The sequence below is a fragment of the Rhinatrema bivittatum genome, chromosome 8 (assembly GCF_901001135.1).
Source record: "Rhinatrema bivittatum chromosome 8, aRhiBiv1.1, whole genome shotgun sequence".
Lineage (NCBI taxonomy): Eukaryota > Metazoa > Chordata > Amphibia > Gymnophiona > Rhinatrematidae > Rhinatrema > Rhinatrema bivittatum.
In genome coordinates, this window is record NC_042622.1 from 205,389,811 (window position 1) to 205,409,765 (window position 19,955).

At 42.7% G+C, this 19,955-nt stretch overlaps 1 protein-coding gene across 3 annotated transcripts in view; it reads right to left on the bottom strand.

The window, feature by feature from the left end:
* Positions 1-19,955, bottom strand: part of LOC115097153 (NADPH--cytochrome P450 reductase) — a 174,300-nt gene that overhangs the window by 58,319 nt on the left and 96,026 nt on the right. For all 3 annotated transcript variants that reach the window (XM_029612705.1, XM_029612704.1, XM_029612703.1), the window contains exon 2: positions 18,197-18,395. In XM_029612705.1, the coding sequence (XP_029468565.1) occupies positions 18,197-18,387 (191 nt within the window). In that variant the 5' untranslated portion in view covers positions 18,388-18,395. The remainder of the gene's footprint in view (positions 1-18,196; positions 18,396-19,955) is intronic.

Genomic DNA, 19,955 nt, shown 5'->3' on the forward strand with positions numbered 1-19,955 from the left:
TAAGCTGGGATGGCCCTGCACCCTGGCTCTGCTGCAGAGATTTTTCTTCCCAAAACAGAGTTATTCCTTCCCTGCACCTTATTCCGATTTAGAAAATATTACGACTACGAATGATTCCACGGACACAAATGCTCAAAGTCTGCACCTCCTTTGGCCTTTTACCTCTGGGAAGAATTCTGGTCAGAAAAAATTGGATTTATAGGTTTGTTTGTTTTTTTTCTTTTACTTACAAATGGAATCACTTGCAACTGAAAGAAACAAACGTTGTGGCAAGGTCCATTTTTGCACAGAGAAATACATTTATTGGGTCCGTAATGTATGACAAATTTAGCTATTTCTCTGAAGACTTGCCAAGCCTATACAATAACTCTCAGCAGCCACTTCTAACGGATCTCCGCGTCATTCAAAATATTCAATTTCCGAGAACAGCCCGACAGACCAGAAGAGGGGGTGGGGGGGGGGGGGTGTTTTCCTCCCCTGCTATCCCAGGCATACTAGCGACTCTCCTCTGGCCAGGGGCCACAGCTACTTCTCCACGTGCACCCAGAGCCTAGCTGTTGCAGTTTTGGGTGATGGGGGGAAAAAAACCTTCCTCCCCATCCCAGGGCCTCAGGATTCGAGCCCTGGTCTCTTGCATGGCAGCGCTGCCATGGGGCTGGTCTACGGATATAACAGATTCTTCACGGTGCTGTCACTTTTCTGCAGTTTCACCATGCCACGTGGAGGCTGCTCATGGGATGAAGTCCCTCCGAGGTCTTCTGCAATCCAGAGTGCAGTCGCTTTTTAGTTTGGCTTAGAAGAGGGAGGTGGGGGTGTCTGATGGGTCTGCAGACTCAACTTGATTTAAGTTAAGGTGCATTTGGGAGCTGTTAGAGGAAGTGGGAAGAGTTTGCAGCATTTGCTGACTCAAACTTCTCCTTCTCAAGTGCATGAAGATTAAGATTTAGTAACTTAACAGTAGATAGTTGGGGGGGGGGGGGGGGGGTGGAAAGGCTCGTGCCATCTTAGGTCCAGTACAGACCAGCTCCAGCTGAAACCCAGGACTAAGAAAGAACTGCCAGTTCAAGAGATAAATACATTCATGACCACTTGTTAAAGTTAGAAGACTTTTTGTGGGTCTTGTGAGAGTTTCTTCTTACAGCTCACAAAGGACTCTTGAATGGAAATGTCTGGGAACCAATACCCTTGGTTGCAGAAAGGTAAAAAAAAAAAAAAAGGATACATTTAAGATCTAGGCACAGCATGGGGGAGAGAGGCCAGATGCTGCTTCTAGTCCTCACTGCAGCTGGAAGCAGGAAAGGATGCTATTTAACTAGCTCTCATAACATCAAGGCTGCCGGCAGAAGAATGTGCCAGATGACATGGGCTGGAACCAAGTCCTTCTAAACAAGTTTTGGCAAAGTAATGCAGCATTTTATCCAGCCCCAAGGGGTTTGGGGTTTTTTTTTCTCTAGTCATTGCCTGAACCGAAGGGTTTTCCTCTAGGACCAGCCATCCTCTTCCACTCAACGCACAGTACCCCAGTCATGTCCTGCCCCAGAGAATGCAGCGTTGCAAGGTCAAGGACAACAACCAGCCAAGCCTGGCAAAGAAGAGAAGAGAAGTTCTTTTTAATCCCCCCCAAGGACGAGAAAGAAGAAACAGATTCAGCATTGAAGCATTAGTCGGAAAACACATTGCACATGGGAGCTCACTGCTCTTTTATGTTTCATGGCTGTTAACACCATTAGAAGGGGAAGCTTATGGTGCCTTCTCTTCTCCCACCCCCAACAGGACAGAACCCACAGACCTTCTTTCAGACATAATAAGTGTCACCTCAACACATGAGGGGTCACGGGAGAGAACGGATGCTCTGGAACTGTAGAAACCAGCAGGGACAGACGGTAACAAATTCATGGCACAGCACTAAGAGAACGTGCAAGGACAAAGGGATAGAAGGATTAAAATTACAAGCAGATGGGCCATAAAATTAAACATTGCTCAGTCCCTGCAGGGCTGCGGAGCCAAAACCACAAGATCACATGACACTGGCACCCTCAGAATGACACTAGTAGTTTTATTAGGTTTGTGATGGGGCATTTTTAATCTCACATATATGTTGAAATAAAGCTTTCCGGTAAATCCAAGGGAAAAGAAAAACAGAGAGTGGCTGACACATTAGTCCCATTTACATGTGTGGGAAGGTCAAAAGAAAAAGAAAAAGAAAATAGAAGGCGATGCCTTTTTATGGGCCTACGTTTGTATCCGGTAAATTCAGAACTTTCCAAGTCGTAAGGCATTTAAAAGTTAGAGAGGAAATTTGTAAATGCAGCTCTTAAGTCTGCTTTGAAAGCTCGAGCTATGTGCACAATTCTGCTTTGAAAATGAGTGGTATAACACAGAGTGCAGTGTGACAATACCCGTGCATGTCTGAAAATCCAACATATACTTTTAATCAAGTTCCCCACCCAGAGCACCTCTGACCAGCACACACAGAACTACGTGCAAAATCGCTTCTGCACACACAACCACCCTCCCACGGAATCGGCAAAAGCCCATTTACACGCGTAAAACTGGGATTTATGCACGGAAATGCTTTCGAAAAATCAGGCCCAGAATGATCAAGTATTTCAGAACTCTCCTAGGGGAGGGATTTCTCATTACCAGATATTGATAAGGTGACAGAGACGCAAAACACTAACACATCCAATCCCCTCTTCCCATTCACTCCACCAGCATAACGCAGTCTGTAATTCACTTGCATGGTCTGACGTCACTTTCTGCTCTGACTCGATAGAAGGGAGTAGAGCTCCCAAAAGCTAATCAAGAAATATATTAAGTTAGTTCAATTAAAAAAAAAAAAATAAATTTATCAATTTTGGGGGGGGGGGGGGGGATTTGACCTTTTGTTTCCATGCATTAAATTCAAGAGCTTTATAAATCTCTTTCAGAATCTTAAGAACTATTTGTTACAGTTTAGATTTAAAAAAACAAAACCCACCCCTTGTATCTCATTGGCTCACTTGTGCACATTCTGAATCTGACCTCAAGTATTTCGTGATCGATGTGTTGCCTCCCACTTCTCGAGGCGGCAATTTTTCAGAAATGTTGATACGCAGAGAACAGAAATGGATCCATAAATTTGACTGTTTGGCCCCCAAAGGCTTGAATAACGAAATAGAATGGCAATATTTTGTTTCATTCTTTTTTTGGGTTGGCCGTCTTCCGATCGTATACCCATCTTATTAGTACATCTGTCATGCTGTCTTAACTATCCCTACGATTGGCTGGTGCCCCTGTGAGTTGGTGCTCTCTCATTGGTTGAAATTTTCACACTACAGTCCCTTTAAATGTTTGTATCTGTCTTTTCTGTCCGCCCTCCTCGCCGTGTCAAATGTTAGAATGAACTTTTACATATAAAAGGTATGATTTTCGGCAAAATGTGTTATGGTATACCATTTTATTTTGGTCCTTATTTTGACAATTTTTGAATTTACTTTTTGTATTTTTTCTAGTTGTTGAAGTTATCGTCGTTCACTGTCCCTCCCGACACAGCCTGTTGGCGAAACATGGGGTCCGTGTCGGGAGACCCTATTGGGAACTGCATACTTTTGACAGATGAGCAATGGAGTTGCCGCATTGAAAATCTAAAATAAATAATTGAATTTTCTTCATTGAATTGGACCTTCCTTACATCTCCTTGTATGTGTGGATATTAATGATTGGAGTTTTTTTCACAGCATTTGCTAGGGCAGCGAGTAGCTGCATGCCGTTCTATCCAAGAATTTACGATATCACTGCCTGCATAGTGATCTATGGTTGAAAGTATCTGTTCTTAGAACAGGTTGATATTCAGCTTGCTTACTCATGTCTCTCCAACTACGACACATATGATACCTGCACTGATCTGAGCCAATTCAAGTGGTTCAAAAAGCCCCTGAGGCAGCTCGTAGAGCGAAACTTGGCCAGAGTCGGGCAAGTTTCAATAAAGTCCATGTTTTACCGATTCCACCTCGTTGTTCTTTGCTATTAATGATTGGAGTGCAACTGTTCTTGCTCCATTTTTCTGTGGTTTGGATCATTTACATTTATTAAAATTTCTTAATCACTCAACACAATGAAGGCCTGAGCGATGAACAAAAATACATACATAAATCAATTTAGCAAAAACAGAAATAAAAATTACATACGACCACACTTGGTTTAGCAAAGAAAATATCACAAAAAAATAATTATAAAATTCTCACAAAACTAAAATTGACAAATAAAAAACTCAATCTTTAAAATGGAGAATATAAAATCAACAAAAATATCATAATTAAAAAGTAACTCATTTAAACAAAATGTTTTAGCTTTCTAAACTCTTTCAGAGAGGTGGATTGTCTCAATTCTAAAGGGAGAGAGTTCCAAAATATAGAGGCCCAGCAACTGAGAACGCGCACTCTCGAGCGATATGAAACCTCGCTACCTTTGGGGAAGGAATATCAAGGAGATCTCGATGCACAGATATTAAAGCTCTCGTTGGTTGGTAAAACTTGAGCATCCAGTTGGCCCAATGGGAAGTATTGGTCTTTTAGGAGTTTGAATATTAACATGGCGATTTTATACTGGGCTCTTTCCAGAATAGATAGCCGGTCATTCAATTAAAACCAGAGTGATATGTTCTGATCTTTTAAGTCCAGAGAGCAAAAGAGCAGCAGAATAGAGCAACAACTGTAAGGGACGTAAAGTGGTGTATGGCAAACCAAGATAGAGACTGTTATAGTAATCAAGGACGGGGAAGATGGAAACCTGAAGGACTGTGCGGAAATCGGAGTCATAAAGTAATTTTTTTAAACCAGCCAAAACACAGAGTCTACAAAAACCCTGAGATCTGTTGGCAGAAGGATATGGTAACATCCAAAATGATTGAGACTTAATATTGTTGTTGACTGAAAAAGAGAGATTGTCATTTAATGAGATAGAATTCATCAAAAGATGAGTACGGGCTGTGAACTGCGAGAAACTCGGTCTTAGTCATGTTTAAAGATAATCTGTTATGAACAGCCATTTCTGAAGACTGGAGAAACAAATGTTGAGGAATTCTAAGGTCTCATCCTAAGACTGACTGATTTGAATTACAAACTGAATGTCGTCTGCATAAATTTTATAGCAGTCAGTTAGCGATGCAAGAACTTTACAGATTGGAGCGAGGTAAATGTTGAACAAAGAAGCAGAGAGATGATCCCTGAGGGACCCCAGATTTAATATCAGAAAAAGAAGAAAGAACGAGTTGTTAAATTTGATAGCATGAGAACGACCAGATAAACAGGATTTAAACCAACTCAAAACAGTCCCTGAAACTCTGCATTCTTGTAACCTAAATAGAAGTATATCATGATTGAGTGTATTTAATGCAGAGGAGATATCAAGGGAGACTAGAAGAATTTTTATTTTTTTTTTTTTTTTTTTTTTACCAGTGTCAATTCTTCTTCGGAGAAAATCTGTGAGGGACAGAAGCAAAATTTCAGTGCTGAGTGAACGACGAAAGCCGAATTGATGGGGGTCAAGAGTTTCATGTTTCTCCAGATGTTCCGTAAGCTGTGTGAGAACTGTAGATTCAAGCATTTTAATAAAAAAAGGAAGTAAAGATATAGGCGATAATGGTAAGGATTAGAGGGATCAAGAGTGCTTCTCTTAATAAGGGGACACACTATAGCTTTCTTCAGAGAATCAGGGATATAACCCTTCTGTCAAAGAAAGATTAATGAGTTTTGCAAAGATTAGAGAGAGAATGTTCCTTGAAGCGGGAAGACGAACATAAAAAGACTGAGGGCAAAGAGTGTCATTGGATTTGGATATAAAATATATCTACTTCAGTAGAAGATACTGGTTCGAAATCATTCCAAACTGTTAGAGGACATGGAGGAGAATTATTGAACCAGTCAGGACTGAGGAGATTGACACACGGAGCTTCTTTATCTTAAGATTAAAGTATATAGAGAACAATTCTGCAGTAGGACAAGTAATAGCAGGAGGAGTAGCAGCAGGGCTGGTTAACCTTTGGGCTATGTTACATAGCACTTTAAAGTTGAAACCAACCTCGCGGATCCTCTTAGAAAAGTGGTTTTTCATGGCAGAGTTAACTAGAGCTTGAAATTCAGAAAGGTGAATGTGAAATGATTGAGCAAGATCAGAAGAAGTTTTCCTCCAAGCATGTTCAGTTTTCCTAAGAGTCGAGTGGGCATTTTTAACAAAGGGAAAGTATAACCACGGAGCCTTTCTGGGCTTTGAAAAATTAAGTGGCTTCAAAGGGGCAATTTGATCGAGAACTTGATTTAAAATAGACTCCCAAGAGGAGAGAGCACTATCAAAATTGTCAGATATATTAGAGAGAAGAAGAGTAATGGAATCATGAAATAAAGTGCGATCAAATCAGGTCATGACAATGTTGTAGTTTGGTAGATTGCAGGGGGACAGGGTGTCCTGAAAGAGGTAAAGTACATTTGATTAAGAAATGGTGAGACCAGGGAACAGGTGTGATGCTTAATGAATGCAAGCAGGCAGCAGATACAGAACTCTTCAGAAAGGTGTGCCCAAATTTGTGTATAGGGCTATTTATAATGTCGGACCAAAAAAGGGATTGTAGAACGTGTAAAACTAAAGCACGTTGATTGAAAGGAGGAATAACATCAATGTGCAGATTGAAGTCTCCTAAATTAATCGTTTTAGTCAAGTCAAATTTTGAGAGCAAAAGTAACTCGAACAGAGGAGAAAAGATCCAAGGCTAGTAACTTTGGGGAGGCATAAACTATACAAAAAACTAAATTCTTTAAATGAGTCAGTCAGCATTTCGAGAGAGCCACTTTGGTGAAATGATTCTGACTTTGCCTGCCAAGTATCTTTATAAATTAATATACCCCTGCCACGCTTTTTAGGGAGAGGCTGAGAAATATACGAACAGCCAGGCGGACAAATTTGCTTCAAAACCAGGTGATCGGAATCTAACAACCATGCTTTAATCAGACAATAAAAATCGTGTTTGTCGCTGGAAAATAAGATCATAAATTAAATGTGACTTGCTTCTAACAGACTGTACATTGTTTAAAGAGATAGTAATTTAGTTTTTTCCGTGGTTCAGGATTTTTTTCCCATGGCTCCTGAATTTCGTGTTAATGTGCACTAACCATAGTTAGTGAATACTAACATTTTAAAGTTAGTGCGCGCTCCCGAACCATGACAAATTCATTTAAAATGAATGCACATCTCTAATACATAAGAGGAAGACAGACTCCAAGACACATACAGGTGACTCAGAAGCAGAATTTTCCCAGCTTCAATAACTCTAATTGAAGACAACTCGAAGTGTGGTGTCTCCTCCAGATTAGCAGGTCAGCTTTGAATGACTGGTCTTCTCAAAGGCAGTGGTCCATCACATCAAATTCATTAAAATGTAGATAAAGATGGAAAAAAAAAACAACACACCATCTTTTGCTGTGCATTGTCAATTACCTGGGATAGAACATAGTAAAACATTTTTCTTTGTATGTGCTTCAGAGTTTTGTTGATCAGGGTACAATAAAAAACAGATGCTCACTTGCAGGAAAGAGTAGGTTTGGTTTTCCTGGAAGGCTAGTAATTAGTGACATTTGGCTGCCCAGGGATAGAAAGCCGGGTATCTGGGCTGCTTCTAACTCCAGGAAGCCTGCAGCATGTGTTGTGGAAGTCGTGGGCAGAATACTTACTTAGGACCCATTGCTGAGCGATGGTTGAGACTCCCTACCTCCAGTAAAGGGGCTCTAATATTGCCTCTATAGCATTCCCAGGGCAGACATAGCACCAGAGGGGGATGAAAAAGCATTTCTCGGATAATTACAAAGAATTACAGTTGTTTGAGTCCCTAAAGCAGGCATATTCACCAAAACCACTGCCCACGTTGGACTAGATTACTATATTAGATTTGGTTTTGCATTAAAAAATAGTGGGTAAATAAGAAGGAAGTGTGCTCCTTGAATATAGCTTTGATGCAGCTTAGATCTGAGCTATGAAAAGCCAGCTTATAGCCTAGGTTTTTGAAATATGGAAAAATTAAGCATGATCCTTTTGGTGTTTTGGTTTGTCTGTCACAATAACTAAAGCACTAACTTTGCTGCTGTTCACAGTCCGTGAGCCTCTACCATCCTGAAGCACATACCCATGATCACTGCAGATTTTCATTTATTGGTACATACAAGATACCATTGGTGAAAAAAAATGATTAACCACAAAACTGATCTGTGCCTCTCCCTCTTCTGACAGGATGCGAGGAGCAGAGGGCAGCAGATTGTAAGTTCACAACTTTCGACAGAGCGCTTCTGTTAATTATTCCTCCACGTTTCTTGGAAGCCCTCCTCTGTCAATAGTGTGTGAAAGCTGACGGAACGGGTCATTTGAGTTGGCCTGCCAGCATCAGAAGATCTTACACACTCCTGCAGCCCGGAGTAGGAGGTGAAATAAAAAACTCACTTTACAGGAATACACAGGGAAAGTTTGTCTTAACTAAAACGCACTCCACGTTGGGTTCCACAATAAGAATTGCCACTCAGGAAGAGGACCGATACAGAGAAGTCCCACAGCAAAATGTGCAGCAGGAGTCAAAAAAAGCGCAAATAAAAAATGTTAGGAATTATTTAGGAAGGACGAGACGATGAACAGACTATCATAGTGCCTCTGCATAAATCTATGGCATAACCACATCGAGTATTGTGTGCAGATCTGAAGTAGAAAAAGGTAGAGGGGGGACAACAAAAATGATAAAAGGAGATGGATTGGCTCAGTTATGAAAGGCTCAAGAGGTTAGGGCTCTCCACCTTGAAGAAAAGACAGAGGGAATAAGAGGCTTATAAAATCACAAGTGGTGCTGAACAAGTTAATAGGAAATGGTTAACATTTTCCAATAAAGACAAGACTAGGAGACACCCCATGAAACTAACTTGTAACAGAATTAAAAGAAAGTGTTTTTTTCAGGGAATGCAGAGTGAAGCTTGGTCAAGGCTAGTACCACAGATTTAAAAAAAAAAAAAAAAAGGGAGTATAGGCAAGTTTCTAGATGATGACACGAGTTTCGCCCACTTACCAGGGGCTGTTCGCACAAATATGTAATAATTATGTATTGGTGTTGTTACCAACCTTTATCGAAATCATCGTGTCTGTTCCATTTTTGACCTGGGCGCCACATGGTGTGGCATTAGCATTAATCCTTAGTGACCTTATTGCAACTGTATTGTAGTGCTAATCTACCCTTGCAGTGTACACTTTTGGTACACTTATGTACTTGGGGCATGACAGTCATTGAAAGAACACATTCATGCACACATCTCCACCATTCACAAGGTGTATTTATACTTCTGCTATTCTCCCATGCTGTAGTATAACCATGACTATGGGAAACCAAGCTGTCCACTTATCCTGGAACTAAAAGCTGGTTTTCTGGAGGCAGATATGCAGAGCATGTATGAGTTTTATACATACAAAATTGCCGCTTGTCCCCAATCTATGGCTTTTTGGTTTGGATACTCCTCCCTACTTGTCCCTCAACCCGCAGGTTGAACTCTTTATTAAGAAAGCGGGACTAGTGGGGAAACAGGTAATATTGGCACAATGGCTCAATTGCTAAAGAAACTATGCCACAGAAATTTGTTAAAGCATCAAGCGTATGGGCAGCTTTCACGTCTTATCTCACTCCGCATGTCGGACCCTACCGAGACCCTTGGAGCCTGGACCGGAGCCCTGGCCAAGATAATTATGCATCAAGGGACACAGAGACTGCTCAACAGGATTCATAGAATACCACACCGGAGGGGAGGCGCGCAGCTTGCTCTTAATACTACATACCTGGACATCTCAAATAAGGATTGCATGAGCGGGGAGGGATGGGGGGGGGGGGTGTTTCCAATAGTGAATGTTACCTGAAGTTGTACTGTTAATTGGTTGAAAAATGAATAAATACAGTTTCAAAAAAAAAAAAAAAGCTGGTTTTCTAGTATCTACTGCTGGCGTCTTTCAGACACTTGGAAGGAGGAAAAGCTGGATATGTCCTTGGGCAAGTTTGCATCGCAGCTACTGCAGAAGTACTAAACACAGGCATGCCTGAGTATCAAGGAAAGCAAGTTTGCTCATCTCCATGGACAACAGGATGAATCAGCCATGGGCATCATCATCATCTGACAGCGCAGACACGGACCCAGCTTTCAGAGCTCAAAGCATTCGAGCATGCATGGGAGCTCCCACGAGCAGTCACTGCCTCGAGAGCCCTTTGGTCTCTTTTCAAAGCTTAAGCTTTCACAAGGTAGCTGACTTTCCAGGGAGGCAGGCAGATTGATTAATTCTGCTGCCTACGGAGAATCCCGTTTGCAGTTAAACTTGTTTCGATGTAGACAAACTGAGACTTGTATTGCAGAGCAACAAAACAGCCCCAGAAGGTGGAAAGTGAACAGGCTGTACAGAAGTGCTTCTCCAAAAGTTACTATCTCCCCAGGACATGCTGTGGGACATGAAGGTGTGCACAGACAGCAGATCTGCCAATGACGTCAAAGGAAGTGGTTCTCAGATAGAGCCGCTACGGCTCTTACTTGATTAGCCTTGACAACAGCAGTGCTCTGTACAGTCCACTGGCCAAGCAGACAAAGGTAGTCTGACGGGAATCAACGAACACAAATAGTACTCCAGGGCTCTCTTGCAGTTTTAGGAGTGAAAAGCGCTCCTGTGTGCCTGCGGGAAAAAAACTGGTGGCACAAAAACTTGGTTAATGTGGAATGAGGACCCACCACTTTTGGTAGAAATTTAGGGCAAGTCTGCAGAAGCACCCTGTTATGAAAAATAAAATGCAGATCTGGTGAATATACTTGTAATTTGCTTACTCTTTGAGCAGAAGTAACACTCACAAAACACACTTTGCAGGTGAGAGAGGAGAGAGGGGAAGAATCCAGCACATCCTCCACCTCCTCAGAAAGGAATAAGGAGTAGACTACTGAACGTTCAACAACCACACCATGAGGGCCAGCGATGGCAGGCTCAGACTCTGTCGTCCTCCTAGGAGATGAGAATCTGAAGCGCCAGAAGAAAGCTTTGGAGATCATACTTGCCACAGCCAGGCTGATGCTAGGAAAAATCACCCTCACCCTGTCCTGAAGGAATTCTGGCCAGACCTGACAAAGAGAGACATTGGCAGGTATGCAGAGAGTAGACAGACGTGCCAATCTAGCACAAAAGCCTCAGGAGCGGACCTGGAGGTGCTCAGATGCAGAACAGACCTTCCTGCTGACCACGGAGGTGGCCAGGTCATATTTGGTGTGCTCCAACACTAACAAAGTCATTCATGGACCACTCGTTCGGGTGTGGATCTCTGCTGAGGCGGTCAGACAGTGTTTGCTGGATTCCCAGAAGGTAGGTTACCTGGAGATGTGTCGTATGACTGCCAGCCCACAAACAGATTCAAAGGGTTATCCTTTTGGGGTTATTTTATTCTTAATTATTTATGGAATATTTCTGTAATTAATCTTCCATGACAAAATCCTAGAGTATATTGTGTAATCAAATAAAACTCTTACTTTCATGCATTTTGAAACTTTTTTTTTTTTGGATGGTGGAAGGTGAAAACCGTGCACAGGTGCAAAGTCTTTTGCAAGGCACTTTACCTGCTTCTGGCTCAGCACGCCATCCTTAGCTCACATTTGTTTCATCAGCTCCAAGTCAGGCCTGTTGCATTTTCTAGAGCAGCTTCTTGCTGGTTTCCAGTGTTCTCGGCTACCCACACACATGCCCAGTCCAGTCCTATGGCAGCACGGAGTGCCAGCAAGAACATGGGCCGCAGAACTGAGTGCTCCCAGCGTTTGCGACACTTCCTCTAGCTAGGCACAGGTAGGGAGTACACTGCTGTGTCGCCATGGTCTGAAGGGTTTCACTGCTCCATGCCGCCATGGGAGCAGGAGAGATGGAGAAGAGATCAGATAGGTAAAGGTGTGAGAGGAGGAACTGAACAGGAAAGAGAACAGAGCAGGAGAAAGATGTTTAAGGAAGAATGGGAAGAGACAGACATGTACAGAAAATGTAAAGCAGTGAGAGAGATGAAACAATGAGATGGAGGAAAGAATGGGAATGAGACAGACTGAACAAAATTAAAAGAAAAAAAAACTGAGCCAAGAAACAATATGGAATGAGGAGACAAAACAGATGAAAAAGAGGAACAAACAAAACCAGGAACAAAGATTCAATTGCTTATTTTAATTTTTCCTCTGCCAATTAAGACTGTCTTGGTTTGAGAGAAGGGACACCTACCTAAATAACTAAAATCTGCATGCCGGCTCAGCTGGCAACTATGCACTCATTTTTAGTAGCTAAACTCTCCAAAAGCTGACATTTAAGAATTGGGGCACAGAACTGAAAATGCTGAAATGAAAAAGGGAAGAACAGACGCACCAAGCAGTCGATATAAAAAACAGAAGACCCACTGAATAAAAAAAAACAAAGAAACTCAGAACACAGACTGCAAAGGTAGTAGAAGTGGGCCAAAAAATGCTGAAAATCTGAACTTGGACCCGTTGTTGGAGAATTTTTCAAGAAAATGTAGTCCCAGAAGACAGCAGCACAACTCCCTAAAACATTAAAAATAAACAGGCCGATGCAATCCCGTGCCTGGCCACAGCAAACTGCTTAACGCGCGTTTTGGACACACGGCCATAACCCTCCAATGCAAAACAGGGGTTAGCACATCCAAAACACGTGTCCAACCAAATCCATGTTCATGAGGCTATTAGCTTTCCTCACCCCCCAAAGCGCACCCGACACCCACATTTTTGCCCTCAAAACTTAATGCCTGTCCCGGCGCAGGCATTAATTCTTGAGGAGCTCAAAAAGATTACAGAGAAGCAGAAAATATTGTTTTTCTGTGGTTTCTCCAACTTAATATCGTGGGGATATTAAGTCGGAGGAACCTAAAAAGGAAACCCCACCCCAAAAAAATAAAAGTGTGCCAGCAGTCAGGTTAGGAAAAGGGACGCTCAATGTACCGAGCATCCGTTTTCCTAACCTGTGTACAGCCACCTCTCCTGGGAAGGTGCTAGGGGCGCACAATTTGCCCTAACGCCCCCCTCCCCCTTCTTACCACGGCACCACATTTAAATATTAAAATCGGGCCCCCAGCAGAAGTGGCTCAGCGAGTGTTAGGAGAGCGGACACTCCATCACGAGCGCCCGTTTTCCGCGTGCAGATACTGCATCGTCCTGAGAGAGGGCACCTAGAGCTTACTAATAGTAAAAGGCACAGCAATCCAACAGCCTGCTTTCACCATTATTCAGAAAAAGATTCATAGGGAAGACGAGAGGAAAAAAAAAGCCTCCCACAACTCACAATTTATACTAATATTGAGAAAGATCAAGTCATCAGACCTCTTTATGCTGTGTCTTTCCTGTTCAGTGCCCCCTCCTACCTATCTCTCCTGTTCCCAAGGCAGCATGGATTTTAGGAAGGAGGAAGTCTCTGTCATCTTGAGAACACATACATTTAAAAAAAAAAAAAGAAAAAAGTCCATATTCAGAGAGCCAGAAGCACGCAAGTTATCCGGATACGTTTTCTGCTGAATAAACCTAGCTTTAGGCCTTCTGTCTGGGCAGACTGACTTGAGCAGAGGTTGTGCCAGCCTGCCCTTACCATACCCCCCCCCCCCCCCCCCAGCTCATACCGAACGCAGCGGCACGTAGGATTAAGGCAAAACAAAAGACGATAGAGTGACTCCAGTTCTGAAAACCTCCCTGGTCTGGCTTCAAATAAACGCTCTACTACTCCAGATTCAAAATCCTGGTCCTAACCGTATTCCCATTCAAATGGGCAAAAGAAAAACTGCGATACCTGGGGGTGAACGTGATTGCTCCCACTCCCAAGATGCCTTACTGAGCCGCTGGGGGAACACCAAGCTTCGGCAAAAAAAAAAAAAAAAAAAGAAGAAGCAGGCTCATCTCCCAAACCTGCTGGCTGCCAGATTTACTATTGCTGAAGGGGAGGAATACGTAGAGGCTGATGAGGAAAAAGCAAAATTGTTAAATATTTCTGCTCAGTGTTCACTGTGCAAGGGCCTGGAGCAGACGCACATGAAACACAAATAAGATTGGAAGTGAGGTAAACCTCGATCAATTTTCAGAACAGCGAGTTCATGACGAGCTAACTAAACAAAGGAGATAAGGAGAAGGGGCCGGATGGGACACATCAAAAAAAGGTACTAAGGGAACATACAGATGTCCGGGCAGCTCTGCTGGTTGACCTTGTCAATGCTTCTTTAGAGTCTTGAAAACATATAGAGTAACATACTACTGATGGCAGAAAAAGATTAAGTGGTTCATCTAGAATACCCGGCAAGTTGTCTATGGTAACAACTGACGCGCCATGCAGTTTATTCCCAAGTCTTGTATATTTGGGCAACTATTTTACTGGGTGAGGAGCCTTCTTGAAAATTCAGACATTGCTGCTTGATGTGCTTTGATCTTGAACTTGGCTGTAGAAGCAGATGTGGCTCCTATTCATAAACTGGGAAGTAAGGAGGCTGGGACCTACTGGTCACTTAGTCTGACCTCTGGTGAGCAAACTAATGGAATCTCTGCTAAAACTGAGGATAGTGCCAGTTTTGGAATCCAATGGATTGCGACATCAGAGGCGGCCTGGTTTTACCAAAGGTAAATCTTGTCAGATGAATCTAATCAATTTCTTTGATTGGGCAACCAGAGAGTTGGATCAAGGAAGAGCGGTAGATGTAGTGTACTTGGATTTCAGAAAGACCTTGGACACTGTTCCACACAGAAGACTTATAAATAAATTGTGCACCCTGGGTAAGGATCCTAGAGTGACTGACAGAGTTAGAAATTGGTTGAGTGGGACATGACAAAGCGTAGTAGTCAATGGAGTTTTCTCTGAAGAGGGGGTAGTTACTAGCTGTGTGCCTCAGATCAGTCCTTGGACCGGTTCTTTTCAACATTTTTGTGAGTGAGTGACATAACGGAAGGGTTGTCAGGAAAGGTTTGTCTTTTTGCTGATTTCACCAAAATCTGTAACAGGGTGGACAGCCAGGAAGAAGTGGAAAACATGAGGAGGGATCCAGTAAAGCTCAAACGACTGGCAGCTAAGATTTAATGCTAAAAAATGCAGAGTAATACATTTACGATGCAAAACTCCAAGGGAAAGGTACAGTATTGAGGCAAAAATCTAAGCACAAAGGAAGAGCGGGACCTGGGGGGTAATTGTATTGGATGATCTTAAGGTGGCCAAACAGGTGGATAAAGCAACTGTAAAAGCCAGAAAGAAGCTTGGCTGCATAGGGAAGAGGAATGGCCAGCAAAAAAAAAAAAAGGAGGTGATATTGCCCCTGTATAGGTCCCTGGTGAGGCTTCAGAGAATACTGTGTACAATTCTGGAGACCGCACCTTCAAGAGTATATAAAATGGATGAGTCTGTACAGAGGGAGGTTACTAAAATGGTCAGTGATCTTCGTTTTAAAGCACATGCCGGTAAGACTTAAAGATCTAAACATGTGTATCCTAGAAGAAAGGCGAAATATGATAGAGACACACTAATATCTCATAGGTTTCCATGCACAGGAGGAGAGCCTTTTTCAATGGAAAGGAGGCTCTTGAACAAGAGGTCATGAGATGAGGTTCAAAGGGAGTAGACTCAGGAATAATCTTAGGAAATATTTCTTTACAGAGAGGATGGGGGAAAGTGTGGAACAGCCTCCCAATGAAAATGATGAAGACAAAACCGTATCCAAATTCAAGAAATCATGGGATAAATAACAGATGATCTCTAAGAACGTGATGTTATTTGTAATGCTGGACGGATGGGCAGACTGGATGAGCCGTATGGTCTTTCTACCACCATGTTTCTAAAGTCTGGAAGCAAACACCATCCCTGGCTCGCTGGCCTGCCCAGTTTTTTAAAGTTGGGGGGGATTAGCCTTTAAGTTGGATCCTTCTCTTCTGGGCTTCCTCCTCAAGTCAGAGAAGGGCCTATGGGATAATTAGCACCATGAGCCTTCATTCGCATCCACTCAGGTATTTTCTCAGTTTAAGGTTCTGTCCTTAATTTTCAAGGCCCTTCATGGCAAGTCTGCCCCTTGCTTGACAGAGCCAGTGCAGAGATATCAACCCAACAGTATCTGCTGGATATCCCTTCCCTTACAGTGGCCCATTTATCTGAGATGAGGCACGATTTGTTTCAAATTGCTGGACCTGACTTCTGGAACTCCTTCCCCATAGAGATTAGGGCCGAGGGAGAGACTTTGCCCGCTTCAGAAAGTCCCTAACAACTTAACTCTTTCAGCATGCCTTTGCTGACTGAATTTCACTACTGATGTTGAGCTATTATTGCAATGTTTTATCATATTTCACTATGTAAAGCCGTTTTACTGTTGCCTATGTATGTGAAGCTGCAGTCCACTGAGATTTCCAGATCAGCGGAACAGAAATTGGTTAAAGTTTCCTAGTTCATTTATCCCATTTCACTGCATCAGAGGGGGCGGGACAGAAATCCTGCATTTGCGAGTTTAAAGTCCATCCACCAGGTTTTGCTGTTGAATGACGACAGGGACTTTCTTCCCTCCCAGCATCCCAACAAATCAAAGCCACATATTTACAAGGGTGGCCCCAAAGGTCCAACTTTTAAATACATTTTCTGAAAGTCCTCTTGCATATTTTCCAGGAAAGGGCAATGGGTGTACATTTATTGTTCTACATAAAACATTACTAATCAGTAAATCTGCTCCAGAATTTTATTTTTTTTTCCCCAGACAGTGCCAAAATAAACAGCTTCTCTAGCACATTCCTCCACCTTGACCCTGCCCTTCACTTTGCTCACTGGCATTACAAAATATTGCCTCACAAATTTTCCACTGAAACTTTTTACAGGCAGGCAAATTAATGTACAATCATATTCAGGTAGGTCTCCTTGTTGAAAGTTTCTACAGCCTACGTCAGTCTCCCATTTGCTTTTTAAAAGCTATTGCACAAGCATGAATCAGCATTTTGACAGCAAGAAGCCTGCTTCCATGTGACAAAAAAAAAAAAAAGCCTCCTGTTGGCCAGATCATTACCACTAAGAGCCTACGATCCTGCTGTAGGTCAGAGCAAATGGGGGAAATGTAGATGATGCAAGGAATGCTACGTGCCACGCTTACATTTTCAATACTGGTACATGAAGAATATTAAACAGAGGATTCCACCAAAAAAGGTTTTAAACTCATTTGCCAAGGCCAGACGAGAATAAATTACACAAGATCTAAAACATTCACATTTCAAGAAAAAAATGTATATCCAATAAAAGGGCTATCAGATGCCAAAATTGGCTTTAAAACATATGCACTGCTCCATCAACAGCTGCAATTATGGGGGCCAGCTAGTTACCTTCTCTAGAGCTTTTTTTTTTTTTTTTTAAATTATGGTTTTGTTTCTTTAATATGCAGAATTCTCAGCTGCAAACACACATTTTGTATAATTTACTCTTGGTCTGGCCTTAGCAAATGAGATTAAAACATTTCTCAATGTAATCATTCTTTTTTGTTAAGAGCAGATTCTAATTTTGAGCTTATATAAGAATAATCAGCCGCACTGTGGCAGGGTGTGAAATGTGGGAGGATACTGAAATGATTAATAAATAAATCAAACATCAGGAATGGGTTTTTAAATTGAAACAGAAGTAGCTCAGATCCACATTACAGTCCTTTGGCCAGTTCACTTTGCACTCCATTTCTTCTCCGAGTTCCCCTCATTTCTCTGCTTTTAAAGTAAGTTGTTTCGTTCTCTCTGCTTGTACCTGTTCTACTATGCATTCATATCTGTTTTTAGCATTTTAGTCAATGGATTTGTCTTGTGTTTTGTTTGGTTTTATGTTTTAATCTTCTGTTGCATATATTCAATGCTGCCCCTTGCTAGAAGTATTTTGGTGTATTAGTGAGTAAGTAACATGAAAAGTTTAAAGTGCCATGCGATTCTTTACAGAGCCACTTAACATTTCCCAGGCAGCTGCTTTAAGGAAGCACTGGAGAGATCAGGAGATGCCACCGAATCGTCACTGCATCTAATACGTGCCATTTGCATCCCAATCACAGACACCACACAGAACTAATACAATTTAAAAAGATCCCAACACATACAATGCAAGATAATACACTAAATGAAACAAAAAGAACCAACATAATTACATTTCTAACACCTGCACTTACGTGGTTGCCTGGATTTTGGTGAATTCGGGGATCTCCTCCTTCTTCTTCCGCAGGAAGAACCAGTAGGTGACCAGGCCAATGATGAGAGAGAAGAGGAATATGTCAGCCATGCTGAACAAAGCCTCTTCCCCAGTGCTGCTGCCCTCTGACGGGGAGACGCCGGGATCCATGCCAGAGTCCTCCATGTTCATCGGAGATACTGGAAGAGCAAAGCAGACGCACGCATCAATATCACGCTTCTTTACATGTCCGTGTCTTAGTGATACAAAATATAAAGCCAAGCACTAGGTGCCAGCTCAGAGGCCCAGTAAAATGCCACGCTGCCAAGTAGGAGCCCTGCCTTCAGGGTTGAAGGAGTTTTGTGCTCAGCTGAGAGAAATGGTTTAAAGGGATGCCCTGACATAATGCTGCTGTCTGAGCTCTAAAATTAAACCACCTAGAACATTCAAAAAAGGGCCAAGACCAAGGAGAAGGGCTTTGGGCAAAATTAAATGGGTCCTGTTGTGCAACCCTTTCTGAAAAGCTCTGGAATAGGTCTTGGCTGTGAATTTTAGCTTGACCACAGCATACTGATGTGCATAAGTGTCCCTGGTATCCAGGCCAACATCCACACATGAAGTTGCACCTGCCACTGAGCGGGTGTAACTTCAGGGACGATTCGTGTGCATTACTTTTGAATATATGCATGCAAATCCCTTCCCCGCCCCTGAACATGCACTGGCCCCCCGACTGGTTTTCACAAAGGCAGTTTAATGTTCCTAAAGCCAGGTTTTAGGTGCACAAGTCAAACTCATAATGCTGTAGGTCAACATACTTCAACTTATAACAAAGGTGAGGTGTTGGATATCTACAGTAAAGAACTGTAGATATCCAACTCCATGCAATTGTAAATAAAATGAGACTGCTAGCATTGACCCTGAGCAGAGTCAGCTCAGTTAGAGAAAAGACACAAAACCTAAAATGGGGCAGGCTCCAGCACCATGCCTAGGGGACTTGGCTACTGGTAAAATGGCAAAAGAGCAGCACTGGAAGAGTTGGGTGCGGCGAGTATACAAGAGCACTTGCTTCAGTTTAACCAGAGGTTGGTCAAAGTGTTCCTCCTAGGCTGCTGTACTTACAGGAGAAGAAAGGGGGGAGACTCTTCCAGGGAGCACAGCAAGTGACCAAAGGGGTGGCTCAGCTGATGCCACGGGACAGGCAGCGAGGGGCGCGGCAGCAGACCGGGTCAAGCCAGCCCCGGGGGGCCTGCAACCGCGGCCCTTACTGAAAGGGGGACAGGTTGTGTCCCCAGACAGCTGATATGGGGAGGACAGAGTCACTGAACAGAGGGGATGACAGAGGTGGAGATGGAAGGGGAAAAAGCAAAGAGGCAGCCATGTACAGAGGAGAAAGGCAGAGAAGAGAAGGAGGACAAACGTAGCACGGAAACAGAAGAAAAGCAGATCCAGGAAAAAAGGAAAGCAGAAAAAGATAAAAGCCATTAAAACAGTATTGAGGCAGAAAAAAAACCAGCCAAAGCTAGAAAAAATATATAGTTTCAAGTTAATATCAGCTTGCATGAGGTTTCTTAAATGAAAGATCATTCTATAATGGATGTTGTGAACCTGCTGGTGAAAGTAGAGGCAATAATACAGGGTGGCCCGGGCTGCCTCCGAGGTGGGCTGCTTTTCCATGGGCCTCCCTGCAGAAGCCAGCACGGAGCAGGCACATTACTCCTATTAAAAGCTGGATAGGGCATGAATATGTGGAGACATGGTTT